This window comes from Callorhinchus milii, unplaced genomic scaffold (genome assembly GCF_018977255.1).
Source record: "Callorhinchus milii isolate IMCB2004 unplaced genomic scaffold, IMCB_Cmil_1.0 Scaffold647, whole genome shotgun sequence".
Classification (NCBI taxonomy): domain Eukaryota; kingdom Metazoa; phylum Chordata; class Chondrichthyes; order Chimaeriformes; family Callorhinchidae; genus Callorhinchus; species Callorhinchus milii.
This window is the reverse complement of record NW_024705388.1, coordinates 1-17,084: the sequence shown is the minus strand read 5'-3', so window position 1 is coordinate 17,084 and position 17,084 is coordinate 1. Positions and strand designations below refer to the sequence as shown.

The 17,084-nt window shown below is 56.5% G+C and overlaps 1 protein-coding gene across 1 annotated transcript; it reads right to left on the bottom strand.

The window, feature by feature from the left end:
* Positions 1–2,039: 2,039 nt before the first annotated feature.
* LOC121852258 (girdin-like) lies at positions 2,040–17,055 on the bottom strand (the record flags this gene model as incomplete). The annotated part of the gene is made up of 17 exons (XM_042346347.1): positions 2,040–2,089; positions 2,952–3,029; positions 3,230–3,627; positions 5,289–5,382; positions 5,852–5,929; positions 7,158–7,411; positions 7,928–8,020; positions 8,611–8,723; positions 10,101–10,287; positions 10,551–10,694; positions 11,635–11,912; positions 12,413–12,574; positions 13,053–13,241; positions 13,832–13,973; positions 15,126–15,253; positions 15,862–16,227; positions 16,735–17,055. Coding segments are annotated over 17 exons (3,075 nt in total), but the record flags the coding sequence as incomplete, so codon positions are not given.
* Between the last annotated feature and the right edge of the window lie 29 nt (positions 17,056–17,084).

The following is a 17,084-nucleotide window of genomic DNA, read 5'->3' as shown; positions in this document are numbered from 1 at the left end:
GCAGTAGCCGACTTTCATTTACGAAACAAATGAAGAGGCAAGCGGACGCTGGGAATGGGTGGGGGGTGTGGGGCACAGGGCGGGGGGGCACAGGGAAGGTGAGAGGCATTACCTCTGCTGGCCCGCGTGCTGGCGTTGTTATTGCTATTGTACTGTCCCGGCGGTTGCCGTCTATGCTTGAAGATCCGGAGGCTTGGGTGGAAGGGCGTTGATGGAGGGAAGCGGGCGAGCGGGCGGGCGAGCGGCGGCGAGCGAGCGGGCAGGCGGGCGGGCGAGCGGGAAGGCAGGTGAAGTTAAGCCAGGTCGGGAGGAGGGGAGGTAGAAGGGAGGAGGGAAAGGGGAATGGGGAACACATCACGCAGGAATGAAACAGAACTGGGAATGCATGAGTTGGACACCTGTGTAGCATCAGCAGCCTCAAGCCATGCTTTCGGCCCGAACGGAGATGGAAGGTGGGCACCCGATCGTCCAGAGACGCGCCAACAACAGCGAATCGGTGGGCTGAATCAATCTCTGTGATTTAAAAGACACAAGCCCAAAAAAAGACTGACAGCTCTTGCCTTGCAGATGTGTGCCAAGGCTGTGTGTGCGTGCCTCAGGCGAGCGACATTAGCGCTTGAAGTTTTTTCGAATAAGAAAATAAGTCTTCTATTCTTGAAGGAGCGCAGACTACAGTGGTTTCCTGTCTGGGTCCATAGTTTGGGGTTGCATAGCCACAATCACACTCCTGTGGCCGTGTCTTTAATTTCCCACTCATGAAGGAGATGTGCGCATCGGCCTGTTGATGTTCCGATGCGGCGATGGTGGCACCGGTTTGTCTTCGAGGAGGAATGTAAAAGCCAGAGGTGCGATGATGTTTGGATTCCGGATAAAGTATTTATTCTGGACGTCCGCGTTTTCCGGCGTTCTTTGGATCTGGTTGGACTAGGTGGAGACTCATCGGAACTTGAGTCAGTATCAAGGTACACTGTCGAGGCCTTGGTTGATGGGTAGGTTTGGTTGTTGTTGGCAAGAAAATGTGTAAACGCCCCTTGCAGTTTGGGCGATGTCTTCACGGATATTTGGTGGCAGAATGTTCGCCAGATCAGGGAACCAGGAGATTGTTGTTGTTTCAGCGTCCCGGTTGTGATGGTGCAGTGCGTTATTTAACTGTGCATCCAGCAGTTTTGTTCACGAGCTCCCGGGGCCCATCCTGGAGTCCAGCGACTGCCACCGAGTTAAGATCAGCGAGAAGGTGGCAGATCGTAGTGCATCAGCCGAGGGCACCCCCAGGTCGTTCCTGCAAATTCGTACAGCAGCGGCGATCCTCGACCTGGATTTTTTTCACAGACCTGTCTTATGTGGGATTTGAAGGCCCAGCTATGCCATACAATGTCCGTGTAGCGATGTGTCGCTAGAGTGCTCTCGATGACGCACTTGACCGCGATTTGTAAACCTTTCTGTTCCTCAATAGCGTACCCCTGAACATTGGTGTGGCGACATGGCGGGAAACTAAAGTCCAACAACTTTGCAACCTCGGCGCGGACCCTCCACGATAAAGCCGAGCAACGTTCCCCTCTTCCATTCGAGTCAAGCTGCCTTTGTCGCACGCCGCGGCTCAAAGAGCGCAGCACCACCCACAGTCGTGGACGGGCCCACAGCAGATCCTCCGCTCGCCGGGGCCACCTGACGCGGAACGGCTCCAGTGGAACGCTAATCCTTGTCGGACCAGTAACAACGAACAGCGCGGTCCGCTTCATGCCATGCGCAGACATCGCTGTGGAAATCGCCCTTCGTTGGAGCGGGCGCGTTGACCGATACGCCAGCCGATTGGGGCTCTTCTGTTATCAGGCGGCGTTAACTGTTAAGTGGGGAGATTTGATTACTTTGTGTAATGCGTACTCGTGCACACTGAGCTCATGCATTCCGTTAATGTTTCCTGTAATTCCAGTACCACCACAGTCTCGGCCACCCCCAACAGAACCCAGTGTCTGCTGTGGCCCACGCGCAAAGTTGGGGCACGACCCGCACGGCCGGATTAAACCACCGAACCCAAACGATCACTGGGCAGTGCACTTCGATCGGCGGCGTCGGGTGCCGGTCAAGAGCCCTGGAAATGAAAAGAAACACAAACCGCAAAAACAAACGAGGCGATGGCGCATTTGGGCAAAAGCGTTGGTAAGCGCAGACAAAGCGCGAAAGGCGGCTGCATGGGGGTGAGGGGAGAGGATGGGGGGGTGGCTGGGAGCGGGCGGACGTCCCCCCTCCGCAGCGATGCCAGCGCTGCACTTACAGCAGGAGTGGCAAGGTGCGGCGCACACGGAGGCCCCCGCGTCCCCCGCGGGTTCCATCTCCCACGCTCCGCCGTCTGGCGGGTTCGTGGAGGAGACGTGACGGTAGCGGCACACATCACAAAGGTCGCGTTCGCTGGGGTCGGCGCTCACGGGTTTTAATCGCTCGGTGGCTCCGGCGGGCGGATCGGGATGGGGAGGGTGGCGAGGGTTCGAGCGGCTCGAGTCGTACGGCAATAGATTGTGATATTGGTGCGTTATCATTACAAGAATATTCCAGGAACAAACTCTTGTTGACCGAGATCAATAACGAGAGTGGCTTTTTTTGTGTCTTTCCCTCTAGTTTTATCCCAATCGTGCCATCGGCGTAACATCACAAAATGAATCCGCTCGGAACTCGCACAGAGGAGTCTCATCGCCCCGTGTTACTGAACGGTCAATGGCAGGGATATCACAAAACTTCTTGTGAAATCTCTTCAAGTGACCTCTTATGTACACCAGTGGCAGCACTTTCCCACGCGCCCTGCTACGGAGAGAAACTTTGTTGTATGACAGTCAAAGCGAGATTTTTAATTCTCAGAGCTGGCATTTAGTCAAAACCTCATGTAACATGATGGGCACTCCACTCGTGGGTGTACTCGACGCATGGCCCGGGGTCGATTCGCACGGTTGGCTACGTACATGTCGCGCTGGACATTGGTGTGGACGAATGCAGCTCCTGGGGACTGGGCAACGCCGAATCCTCGCACGACGAACTCACTGATAAAAAAAGACAAACAAAAGCCAAGGGACGCACGCTCCACAAGGGTTTTATAAACCACAAACACAAGCTGTGCCACGCTAGGTGCGCGATGGGGTTAACGCACACGTATATATATATGTCACAATGAGTGTGCATTAAAGACATTTTTTTCAAAACATTGCAACGTGATTTACACGTTTGCCCCCCCCCCCACCACCTGGCATCTTCCCCTTTGGGCGGCGGCGCGCAAGGAGAAGGCTCGGCGTGGAAGTGCTGGCCACCATGTTGACGGCTGACGTGGAGAAGGCCATGCAGCCGAGGTCGCGCCGGCGGTGCCGAGAGAGGCCCTCGTCCGGCGCGTCCAGCGCGTCCATGCTGCCTGCACGTTGCTGCTGCTGCTGCTGCTTCTGTTGTTGCATCAATCCTGCCGGCTGCTGCTGCTGCTGCCTTTCCAGGGTCTTGGAGCTGCTGGAAATGTTAACGACGCCACCGCTGCCGCCACCACCACCTCCACCGTTGACACCGCTGACACCGCCGCCACCACCACTGCCATCGCCGCTGACGCCACCCAATTTGAGAGCGAGTAGCCGATGCTCTGGACCAGGTCGTTCATCGCTGAGCAAGTCGGGGGTCGGGAAACACGGCGAAACGAGGTGGGGGGGGGGGGGTGAATAAGGTGGAGAGAGATTAAGAAACGAGGTTGCAGTTCGGACGCCTTGCCGGGCTGTGCCGGAGCGATGGCGCCGGTGCTCTCGTCGGGCCGACGCGAAGGCGCCGGCAACGTCGGCGACGTCCGTGACCGCCGCAGAGAGAGACGCACTCTCGGCGGTGTGCCGGCATCGCTCGGCGTTTGCGATGCGCTGCCCGCCCTCATGTTTAAATGCGGGGGGGGCGGGGCGGGGGCCAGGGTCTTAAGTCGGAGCTGGGGGATCCTGGTCCCGGGCAGTTGTTTACACGCAAGCAGCCGGTGGTGATGCGCATGCCAACGCGCGTAAAAAAACGGCCCGTGTCCAATCGTGTTGCACAAATACCAGTGGCATAAAAAGATGCTCGCTGTGATCCACTAGAGAAAGAGAGCTTGTACGATTTGAAGCAGGCTACATAACCGATATTTTAAGTGGGAATGCAATAAATCACCCCTTGTAACTTGATGAACTGTAACGACTCCCGGATAAAAAATTTACCCCACAAATGCATTCGTTGTTGTTTTTTTGCCAGTGTACAGGATGAGAGCAAGATTCCATATTAATCGGCAAATATTACATTACGTCCCTAAAATAAAACTCGTACGTAAAAAAAAAATCTACGTAGTAGACGAGATATAAATTCCATTCGCTGAACCAGCCATTCAAACGACAGGAATATGAATGCGGTGTTATGACTTTTCGCCACATCAGCGATTTGTTAATTGAAAACGGTATATGAGCTGTGCCTGTAATTTACAAATCCCCCTCGGGCGTCACTCAGAATTGGATCGGCTGGTGTCCCCCCCGCCCCCCTTCTCCCTGCCCCCCACCCCTGTTAGTTACGGGGCCCCCCTACGATACCCCCGTTCATGTAACAAAAACATGATTACCACGGAGACAAAAGCGGCGGTGTGCGCGGCGCGGGTTACTGCGACAACGTGACGGCTGATTAATCGAAGCGCAGCAGGCAACCCGAGCCCCCGGGGGAGGGGGGCGTGCGCCTACATCATTCGCTCCTCCCTCCCTCCTCTCCATCCTCCTCATTCTCCCATCGTGTGCATGCAGTCTCATGCCAAAGCATGCGCCGGGGTCGCACGGCATCGCCGCCATAATCATGCTGGGTCGTGGTGGGGGGGGGGGGGTTAAAGGGCGTTCGGCGTGCAGCTGTCGGGGCGACACGTCGGTGTTGTTAGACGCCAAGACGCCGCGGCCGTACCCGGGTCTCTGGAAAGGAAGGCATCCGGAACGCTAATAAGGACGTTAAAGAGTCTTATTTGCTGGGTGGTGTTTTGCGCGGTTGAGCTGCTCGGCTTCTCCACCGTGGTTTTCGGTTTGCACGCCCGTGTTATTCGGCACGGCGTCTGACGTTTAAGAGCTAAACCCTCCACTGCTAAACCCGGAGCGCATCAGGGCCTGAAGAATCGTCGGACATCGTGCTATCCAATTACGCGGTACAAGCCGGGAACACAACGGAGGAGTGGTATGAAGAGTCCCCCGTTATCTATCTTGTTGCCAGATAAAAGGGTAAAAAAACAATTATCATATTTTGTTACTGGCAAATGAGGTTCCAAGGGAGTCCCCGTTATTTACCGGGAAAAGCTTTGCCGAGTCTCAGGGACTCCTTTTTTGAGGAGGGTCTTGCTGAGGTACGTTTGGCCAATTTTTCCACTGGGTATTTTATCGTCTGGGAGGAGGAACTAGAGCGTTAGGGTCAGCCATCTACTTCACCTCGCCGACAAAACCCAATAAAGAAAAAGCCGCAACGGAAAGGGGATGCAAGCCAACGAAGGACGACGGTCACACGGCGTTAAAAAAAAAATTAAAATGTTAATCGCAAGGCAGACAACGACGACAACAAAACCACGGGCTCCCACACATCCGTCAAAACAAACGCACGAAGAGGTTTCGCAAGCGCAGCGCGTAGCCCGCTTCACGTACACAGAGTCCACCACAGTGCGCCGAGCAGCTCAGGGTGGGGGGGGGGGGGGTTCGAGTTGGTCGCAGTCGCGGGCAGACGCACGGGGCGAGATGACGGGCGGCAAGGGCTCGGGCTGTTAGTATGGAAGCTGCTTGCAGGGTCATGCTGGGGGAGGTAGCGCAACGCAGCAGGTGGGAGGGCGGGGGGGGTGGAGGGGGGTGGTGGAGCGCCTTACACATGGATCGCCGGTGCAACGCCTTCCGCTCGTCCCTGTCCTTGGCTCTGCTCCGCAGCAGCCGTTTGAGCGTGCTCGCTGCGCGCGGGGGACGCAACGTGGACCACGGAGGGGGGGTGCGGGGGAGGGGAGAAGTGGGCGGGAGCGGTGGAGCCGCGAGGTGGTGGGGAAGGTAGGCAGGAAGGCAGAGAGGTGGAGAGAGAGGTCAAACTTTGGAGAAGGTGGCGAGGGGGTGTGGGGGGGGTACCGACAGCGAGAGCACCACAGTGGGGTGGGGGGGGTGCGGCGCGGAGTTTAGCCGAGGGGTGCCGTGCCGACCCAGCGCGGTGTGGCCTCCAGCCCGGCGAGAGAGTGAAGCGCGAGAGAGGAGACAGAGAGAGCTCAGAAATCCTTCGATGCTTAAAAACGACAGGGAGACGGTGACCTGCAAACGAGGCGATGGAGCGATTCCCTCCACCACCTTCCACGATCCCACAGATCGTCGCGATCAGATTGGTAAATGTATGCTCTTCGGTCTTGTGGTGCACGCAGAATATTTACGTTGGCATGTATAGAATTTATATTTTGCACCTCCTATGAGCACGGTTGGCTACGTAGAGTGCGAAAAAAGTTAACATACATACGTGCATATTCGTATGTATTGGTATAAATATATATCAACTGAAAATAATCGTTTCCTGTATGCATGACTTGATGGATGCATTTTATAGGCATGGCACGAGCGATATATATTTAGCAAACATTGGAACACCGTCAGCGCACGGATGTTTCGCAAGTGCAAGAATCGATTTTGATTGACGAATCGACGCCCCGTTAGGCACCGAACATCAACGGCGCAGCTGGTGAACCGTTGCCTTCCCTGGCGATGGGCGCGGCCGGGGCGGTTTGCCGGACGGTGACTCACGTGCCCGTGTGCCGGAACATCCATACGGCACAAGCAAGGGTTGAGAACATTAGCTCGGCGTCAATACCCGGAGACGGTGTGAGATAGTATTCTAATGCTGGGGTCATAATATTTTCTATTATTTTAACGCAGTCCCATGGTAGGTAGGCTAACCTCTTTAATCCGAATGATAACCCTAATTCTGACCGCGGGCAGGGTGGAGGGGAGTCGCATTGCTTGAATAGGAATTGTACACCAGGGTTCAAATAAATATAGTATATTGATCCCGGGTCCAAATCCTATGGGGTAAAAAAGTCTCACAACAGCTCGAAACTCTGATATTGCTACGCGGTGCCCCGCTTGCCCTCTTGTCCACCCGCCCTGCCACCTCGCCCGCCTCGCCCGCCCGGCGGAGCCACTCACTGCTGCTCTTGCGGGTGACGGTGACGGCGTGGGCGCCGTGAGCTCCGATCTCGTCCAGCGAGTTGGAGCCGACGGACGAGCTGTCCTGGCTGTCCCCGGGGAGGCCGTCGCCCAGCGCCCCCTCCACACTGCAGCGCAGCTGCTCCCGACCCACGGTCGTGCTGCTGCCGGCGCCGGTGCCGGCGACGCCGCCACCGCCCTCCTTCTTCGGCCGGATCAGCTTCTTCATCTTCGCCGCGATCCAGTTGCTTTTCCTAGCAGAGAGATAACGGGGATTGATGACGACGTGGCCTAGGGACGGTTTTTGAGCCAGGCGCGAGGCTCACTGCGAGGCAGGGTCTTAAGAAGTTAAAGATGTAAAGGTTAAATAGATTCAAATCGATTCAAATCGATTCCTGTGCTCGCGATGCACGTTACGTGGCACCAACAAACCGCGTGCGCGAGAATTGATTCCGATTCACGACGAGGACTATTCGATGAGACCCGACAGCATCGACATGAGCATAGGAACAACAATTTTATTTTGCCACACTGCCTTCTGCTACTCACCACGTCGTATTTGCTTCAACAATGGAAACTCTGGACTGGTTTCACTCTTCCGGCGCTCACCAGCAGTCAGCGTACAGGATTAGATGCTACTAGTTTCAACTGGCGGTGCCTCGATACCGCTGGGTTACATCTGGCTGTCCCATATAGTTTGGGTGTGGCACTGACCGTGTGGTGAGTGTGCGCTAGGGCATCTGTAGCGGCCGCGCTGAGCCCTGCCGTACCGTCGTGGCGGCGAGAGGCTGTAGAAGCGGTACTGGTCCATGATCTTCTCTTCCAGCCTCTCCTTCTGCCTCCGCAGCTCGTTCAGTTTGTCTCTGCGGCACAAGTGGCACGTGATCCCGCATACCGTGTACCGTCCACTCCCCTCCCTGCTCCATGTGCCCTGTGCAGACATTGCCGTCCAATGACTACGAGAGGTCAAAAGTCACAATGTTGTCCGTGAGACGGAGAATCTATTTAAATCTCGAGCACAGCCCCATTTGTGGTTGAAACGGCCCACGGAAGCAGATACCACAGAGCTACTTCTGAGATCCCTTCAAGTGACCTCTATTCAATGCAGCAGTAGAGGGGGCAGCACTTTGTCACTCACTCTGCCCCGAGGTAATGATCGGTCCAACAGTCAAACTAATACATGAATTCTCAAAGCTGAAGCGTAGTCCAATTAAGTGCGGAGCAAATTTAATCCGATGGGTATCTTTCGTGCGATCACTGGTGACCGGGCTGAGACAATGAATTCACTACGCTTGAGAACTCCATTAAACTGCAGATGGCTGCTTGGATTAGAACCCAGGATTTCAGCGGTACCAGCTTCGGCAGGTTGAGCCACCCCCGTACCTTAATGTCAACGGGCTAAGCCAAGGGGAACCCCTGCAAAACGCGCAGGGCCAGTGTTTTGGTAACGTACATGTACTGCATCTGCTCAGAGTGGTACTGCTCCTTGCTCTCCATGAGTCGATGGATCTGGTCCAGGAGGTGCCGGTTCTCCTCCTCCAGGTTGCCCTTGAGCTGCGATAAAAGCTGCACATGCAAACACAGAGACGGTGACCTCCTCCTTTGGCCTTGGCAGAAGAGAGCATGTGATGACGCATCAAGTCATCGTTACACAATTGGTTTGTTTATGCTCGTGACAAGATTATGAAATCTCATTTTAAACGAAAGCCTATGACATTTTGTGTGATTTTGGATCTTTTCATTTTCCATGGGTGGAACGGTGCTGCAATTGTTATTGCATCGTATGGTGAACCTGGCAACCCAAGTTTGATTCCTGGCCATGGCTTACATCAGTGGCGAGTATTTATCCAAGCCGGTCCTAGGCTTCCCCCCTCCAATTCACATATCAGCACGGAACCAGCAAAGTAAGGCATGGCTAAAAGTTCACATAAAAAAATGCTCTTCCGTTTTTAACAATACCCACGGCTTTCATTTCTCCCACAACGTGATGTCCTCACTTAGTTGGAGCAGCGGGTCCGCCCCCCCTCTTTTTTACCCCCGCCCCAACCGCTACATGCGGCTCAGTTGCGTCGGGATGGTTTTTTTGGATTTGAGAGCTGCGCAACGGGCTGTAACGGGCTCGCATTTGATAAAAAACATATAATCCATGGCTGGGATTGTGAACTTGGCGTGTGACGTCACGGCCGGTTTCCACGACTGGCCTGCTGGATCGGCCTGATTGAAAGCACACGGCTTGGTTTGATAACCGTGCACGGGCACAAGCACATGCAGTGGGAACACAGACCCCATCGGTGCTCTGAGGTGGCATCCGAGTACAGGATGGTGAGAGGAGAATGACAATGACAGCCGTCTCTTCTTACTTTCGCTCCGAACCCGTAAAAACTCGAGTTCGAATCCCACATTCGCGGCCTACATCGGTGACGAATATATGAACCGATCCTGGGCTTCCCTAGGTTGGCTCAGCCTGAAATTAGTACCCCGTGCAGTGTGTAAACGTCACCACCGGTGGGGAGACAAAGGAGGCCAGGCGTAGTTCTGTCCACAATGGGCCTTTCGTATGTGCTGGCCAACAGCACTTGCCCCAACGGCTATCAAATCATTGTCATCACGATCCATGGGTAGACAAGCCCGCAGGTGTCTACTGCACATTTCGTCATTTGTTTCCACTTTCCTTCGTCTTGCGCCAATATTCTCGAGTAGTGTAACATCTTTCTAGCACAAAATCTCTTACGTCGTCCCCAAGCCATTCTCCTTTAGGGCCTGTTGTTGTCCATCCTACACGCGTGTTCAAAAAGTGTGCCACCTTTTTCTTACGTCTACGTTGGTCACTCTTCGGGGTCCAGCTTAGATGCAGCAGTATCCTGTAGCAATACGTTTCTAAAGGCTATATAAAGGGGGAGGGGGATCTTGTGGAGGGGTGGGGTGCGGGGGGGGGGGCCGCACCTCGCACTGGTTGCTCAGCTTAGCCGAGGTGACGTCCAGCTGCTGGCAGTGTTCGCGAAGCTCCGAGTACTCGGCCTCGAGGCGTGCCTGCTCCAGGCGGCTCCCGTTGAGTTGGCTCTTGGTCGCTTTGTGATCTACCTGGAGCCCCTCGTGCTCCTTCATGAGGTGGCTGTAGGTCAGGTTCAGCCTGCGGGTGGGCGGACGCAGAGTCAGCGAGGGCGCCCGTGCCGGGGCTGGGCGCGCTTTGAGACCGCGAGAAGTGGGGAAGGGCTCGCTGCCAGTCATCTCGGTCGGCTAACTGACCGAGACGACTGGCAGCGCGCACCACCTGAACTCCCCGCCTGGCCAACATACGCAGGGTGTTACGTAGCCGCCCCTCTGCTCGGCAAGCACTACCGCGCGCACACACACACTGGCGCACGCAGACGTGTCGCGGCTCGAGCTGCCTGCACCTGTCGTTCTCGTCCGCAGCGGTGGTAGTCGCTGGCGATGGACTCGTACTTGCTGGCATCCTGCGCCAGCTTGTCCTGCTCGGCACGCAGCACGCCCTCCAGCTCCTGCAGCTGCACCTTCTGCTTCAGCAGCGTGTTGTACCTGCGGCACCGTGCACATGAAGAACGAATGGCTCACTCAACCTATGCTCAGCTCCCTCCTCGGCTCTCCTCCCTCACCCCATCCTCACCCATCCCTCACCCCCATCCCTCACCCCATCCCTCACCCCCATCCCTCACCCCAATCCCTCACCCCCATCCCTCACCCCCATCCCTCACCCCATCCCTCACCCCCATCCCTCACCCCCATCCCTCACCCCCATCCCTCACCCCCATCCCTCACCCCCATCCCTCACCCCATCCCTCACCCCCATCCCTCACCCCCATCCCTCACCCCCATCCCTCACCCCAATCCTCACCCCATCCTCACCCCCATCCCTCACCCCCATCCCTCACCCCCATCCCTCACCCCATCCCTCACCCCCATCCCTCACCCCCATCCCTCACCCCCATCCCTTACCCCATCCCTCCCCCCATCCCTCACCACCATTCCTCCCGTCCGACCGATTTAAAGGTCAGCACAAGCAGCGTGTTCGTCAAACTCACGTCTTACCAAACACATTTTTATTCAAGATCGATTGACCGGTGTTCAGTTAGACTTGAAGGACAAGCAGTCGCTGCCGCGTCGTACTTTAAGATTAAAAATCTGGGGCACGTGCAACCTTTTTTGAGCTCGGGCCACTGTGAAATATCTCCCGGCTCTCCTTGGACCAAAAATGGTAAATGGAAGCCTAGACGTTGCGTAAGCCAGAGTGACGTCGCTTGGTGGGACAGCCGCCTTGTCGATGGCCCCGCGTTCGTGTGACCCCAACTCCACCCCCCCCGCCGGTGCTTGAGCGTCGCCCAAAGCCAGGCGGCTTCCGGCCCGCCCTGTGGGCTACAAAGTTTGCACGCCCCCGACTTTAATCCCGCAACGCCAGCCCATGACAGGCGCCGTGGGGCGTCCCCGACGGCGCCGTCGAGGGGACGGACGCCAGCGGTACCTGTCCTCCAGCTCCTTGTGCTGCAGCTCCGTGGCGCGGTGCGCGCTCTTGAGGTGGCCGTGCTTGCCGATGAGCGCCTCGTAGTCGGCGGCCTGGCGCTCGTGCAGGCCCACGAGGCGCTCGTGGTCGCGGCTCAGCGCCTCGTAGGTGGCGTGCAGCTCCTCGCGCGAGCGCGCCAGCTCCTCCGCCTCGGCCTCCAGCGCCGCCTGCTGGCCCTGCTGCGACGCGTTCTGCGCCATGAGTGAGGCGCTCTGCGAGCTCACGGCCGAGTTCTCGACCTGCGCGGGGGGCCCAGGGCGACGGCGGGAGACGGGGATGGGTATGAGGACGATGGGGTGGGGGGGGGCGGCGGTGCGCAAGAGGTCAGCAGATATAGGGCACGAGCTGGGAAACGTCGGGCGTACGCGTGCATTATGGAGTGTGTTGCTTGTCTATGGAAAAAAATAATTGGCAGCACGGAAGCTGATGCTGTTGGGGCACAATGCAGTGATTGGCGCATTGCGCCGTGAACCTGGCGACCTGGGTTCGGTTCCAGGCCATGGCTATCATCAGTGACGAGTGATATCAGAGCAACATCTCAACAGGTCCTGGGCCTCCCCCATGTCTAAACACACATTGGCACTGGGGAAACAAAGGCGGGCGGGCTGGTCGCAACACCTCCTTGTGTGCCGCGACAGCCTTTATAGGTGCTCCCTAACAGCACTCTCCTGAACAGTCAACGTAGCTCTCTGTGTGGATGTGGTTGTGCGATGGGCTGTGATTGGGGTGCGAGCATTGCCTGCAGCTTGGCGTTCTGCGTCTGCAGCGCGGTGTTGTGCTCCTGCAGCGACACGGCCTGCTTCTGCAGAGCCAGGATCTGCGTCTGCAGGTGGTTGTTCTGTGACTCCAGCTGCTTGTACTGCGCCTTCAGTGCCTGCTTTTCTGCCTGTAGCGTCGCATTCTGTTGGGGCATAGGGGGAAGCAGCAGCATGGGGGGAGGTGGGGCAGCAGTCTTAAGAAAGTTTGTGTCACAGGATTCATCGTTCATCGTGTAGCAAATCAACAAAATCACGATTATTATAATAATAATTATAACTACAAAGTCACGTTAAAGATCTTGCAAGCTCAAGCGAGCTTTGGGCAGCACTTGAATCCGTTGGCTGCACCTGAGCCAGACGCTGAAATTCCACATTACTATGGAAAGTTCAGTCTCTCCAAAGAGAGGGAGTAATCGCGGCATGCGACGATTCGCCACCACGACGACTCTCGACGCGCCGTCACGGTCAGGGGGTCACGCTTCCATCCCAGAACACGTCATTCGTAGGCCTCACTGCCCCCGTGCAACAGCACCCTTCGGCGGAACATCTCGCTCCGCGCGACATCTTTAGCGGCGGCCGTGCGCACATCCGCGCGCGGAGAGAGAGAGAGCACGGACGTACGTTCCTCTCGATCTCGATGAGCCGGTCCTTGACGCGCAGCAGTTCCCGTGTGGCTTCACGCGACTCGCTCTGCGTCTGGCTCACGGCGAGCGCGTCGGCGCGCCGGCCCGGCAGGGGACTGACGCCGCCGCCGCCGCTCTTGCGCTCCTCCTCCTCCCGCTGCTTCAGAGCCTCGTAGTTCTTCTTCACCTGGTTGGGAGCCACAACGCGGGCACGTCAACGCAAGTCGCATCCGCTCCTCCTCTCCGTAAGCTCGCGCGTGCGCGTGCGCCTGCCTGCCGACGGTGTCTCTCACGCCCGGACGGTGGTGACGTCACCTAATCCGAAGGCAAGCGGAGGGCCCCGCTGAACTGGCCGCCGGGTTCTGGGTCGGAGGAGTCATAAAGTCCACTCCCCCTACCTTTCGGGTTTTAATCTCAACTTCAAATACGTGAGTAAAAATCCTCACTTGCCCTTAAATGACCGTTGTACAACCTGAAGAGAAATGTCGCCGTGGGGAATGTAATAAACAAGATAAATAAGAAAAAATACACCTCCCTGCCATATCTGTACCTCCACATAAAACGAAAAACACAAAACATATTTTTTACACGAACCATCAGCCATAGAGCCTACTGGGGGTAGCGCATTCATTCAGCAGCAACGGTTCACCACAAGCAAATATCTCTGCCACTGGTTTTCGTTACTCGTAATAACTTCTTTTTTATTCAAAATGACCCAAAAAGTTAGGGGGGGGGGTGGGGGGCGGATCGAAGGACAAGGCGCCGTGCTCCACAAACCGTTTTGAGCTCCTGCCGCAGCTGCTGGTTGAGGTTGGAGGACTCCTCGAGGCGCGACTCCAGCGCCGAGATCTTCTCCTCCCGCAGCTCCAGCGTCTTCTTGAGCGTCGACTCGATCCTCGACTCCAGGATCTTGTACTTACTGCTCAGCGGTTGCCGCGACCACGGGAGGGGACCGTTAAGAGCTCGCACCGTGACGGCGGCAAACCAAACGCTCGGAGCTCTGCACGAACGCATTTGACTTTCCATCGGTGCGCCGACGTCTCCCGACAAACTCGTGCAAGCCAATCCTACTGCCCGAGTCTCCCATTGAGGTACGAACCATGCGTCGTCCTGCTTTGAACTTCCGAGATGCAAAGAGATCGGCGCAATCGGGCTGATTTGGTTGCAGGTGGCGGAAGTGGTGATGGTCGTGGTGGTGGCGGTGCCGTTGATAGTGAAGGTTGTGTTGCTGGTGGTGGTGCTGATACGATGGAGCTCAAGTCAAATGTATTTGTTGAACAAGGGTGATCACTCCCTTTCTCAATGTGGGTGACGGAGTTCATGCTGTTCAAGGTGGTGTATGTAGGAGACAATTTTGGTTGTAGATGGTCCTAGGAGGGGAGGTTGTTAAAACTAACAAATTAAAACGATTTATATTTTACCAGCTAAGGCCCACTGAGCTAGAAAGCTTTTGCAGAAGCAACCTGGCAACAAATGATAGCGCAACAAAGTGGCTTATCGTGTAGAAATGGAAAGCTGACAAATACTATAAATGCGTGTTTCTGAATGTGGAGGGAAAACCGGAGAAAAATCCACATGATCACGGGAAGAACATGCAAACTCCAAATATACAGCAGGCATTAGGGTCAGGATCGAACCCACGACCTTCTGCATACCAGGCGAGGTAGTTAACATTTCTCCACCACGGCGCCACCACGATGCTTGTGGTGGTATAGGTGTTGTAGGTGGTGCTGTATTGTCAGTGCTGGCGTGAGCGGTGTTTGAGTAGGCGACCCGTGGCACCTGGGTCTGCCCCGTGACCTCCTGCCAGCGGGCATTCGACACTTCACGTGGCCGCAAGGTGCACATGGCCTGGCACAAGCATCGTGGTGACGTCACCGCCACTTAGTGGCGAATGGCGGTTGTTGTTGTTGCGTAGGCATTGTAGTGGATGGTGCATGTAAGCTTGTGCTGGCTCATATGGTGGTGTGCGAGCGTACATAGGTGGGCAGCAGCGCTGGCGTAGATGCTGCTGTTGATGGTGGAGGTACGCACAGGAGCCAGTGGGGGAGCGGTGGCGCGTGTGCCTTACGTATCGTCGTTGCTGTGCGCGTCCTGTAGCAGCCGCTCCTTGTTGAGGCCTATCTTCTCCAGCTCGTTGCTCAGCTTGTCCAGCTCATTGCTCAGCTGCTGGCCCTGCAGCTTCTCGGTCACCAGGTCCTGCGCGCCGCACGCACCAACCCGGAACTCGTACAAGAACTCCAGGATGCTCGGTGTATTTCAAACATGGGCTGCAACCAATCGATTTATCAAAATCCTGGGTGTGAATCCCGTATTAAGCCACCACCGTGATTATACCGGTGAATTGGGCCGATGGCCTCAGGCCATCCGATGAATGACTGCACGCAAAAAAAATCACTACGTGCCAAAAATCTGGCTCTGAGATGTATCGATATGATAAACCCTCCAGGTCTAGGAATATTTTTAAAAATTAGTTTGACTGCTATGTGAACATCCCTATCGTAGGCCAAAGAGGAAAAATGCATCATCCCCAAGTATAAAAAATATATAACACAACGTAACAGTTAGCATGATTATGGAGAATATCACAAATTAGATAAGCAAACTAAATATCATTTGAAGTAATCTCAGAAATAGTTCTGCGATATCGCCTTCTAAGAGAGTTCGGTATGGATTCTTCATCTCATGCCACGACTCCTGGTTGCCCAACTGAAGTCAAAACAAGCTTTTTAACGCCCTCCCCGCAACATAAATTCAAACGCGACGAAGCCAAAACACGCAGGATGCCGCCGGCGCATCGGCCCGACCTCTCGGAGCGTCGCCAGCGTCTTCTTGCCGATGGTGACCTCCTTGAGAAGCTCCTTGCTGTCTCGCTCGGCGTCACGCAGGCGGGCGCAGGACTCCGAGAGACGCGCCACTTCGCGCGACAGCGAGCGCCCGTTGACCTCCAGCTCCGCGATGCGTGCCGCCGCCTCCTCCGCCACGGCCTCGCGCACCTCCGCCTGCTGGCGCAGCCGCCACACCTCCTTCTTCAGCTGCTTGCGCTCCTTCTCGATCTGTGCCACTTCGGCCTCCAGCGAGCGAGCCGCCTGCTCCGCCACCTCCAGCCGGCGCGCCGACATGCGCAGCTCCTCCACGCTGCGCTGCAGCGACTGGTTCTCCAGCTCCATCTCCTGTGCCGGCACAGCCACGGCAATGTCACCTGACCCGTCACGGAACGGCTACATAGCTAATCAGGTTGAGTTAAACATCGTTGTTTTTACTCTGCGGGCCTAGGCAGGCCAGTGCAGATGCATGACGGGCCGGTGTGGCCAGTCCAGCTTTCCCACCAGGTACTCCGTGAAGGATAAGTCAACCGAGGGCAGGCTCGGCACAGGTTCGGATATTCGTTATCAATGTTAGTCCTGATCGGGAATCAAACTCGGGTCGCTGGGTACATAGCGCGATAACTGCCACACTACCGCTCTCCATGCCCAGCCACCTTTATCTCCGTTTACAGCACCCAGTTTCGACCTCACTATACTGGATAGGCTTCACGGGTTCATAAACAATGCAGCTCTCACCGATTCTCCCCAGTCGAGCTTACCCCCCTTCCCCCCACCAACTATTCCAGTGATCCATGTGGCGATAATGGCAAGCACTCTCCGATCCTTCTCCCGCGATCGCCCGCACGCACGCACCTGCAGCTCGCACTCTGTCTGCGCGGCCTTCTTGCTGGCGGCCTCCAGCGCCCGCTGGGTGCGCTGGCTCTCCGTCTCGAGGGCCTGCACGCTGGCCTCGAGCCGCTCGGCCTTGCGCCCGGCAGTGCGCAGGCCCTCGAGCGAGCGCCGCAGCGTCTCCTTCTCCTGCTCCAGGTCGCGGTTGTCACGCTCGGCCTGCACCAACCGCGCCTCGGCCGACTTCAGCGACTCGACGGTGTGGCGCAGGGCGGCGTTCTCCTCGTCCAGCTGCGCGTTGTCCTTCTCCAGGCCCTCGAGCTGCGAGCGCACGCCCTGCAGCCCCTACATGGGAGCGCGTGCCAGCACGAGCG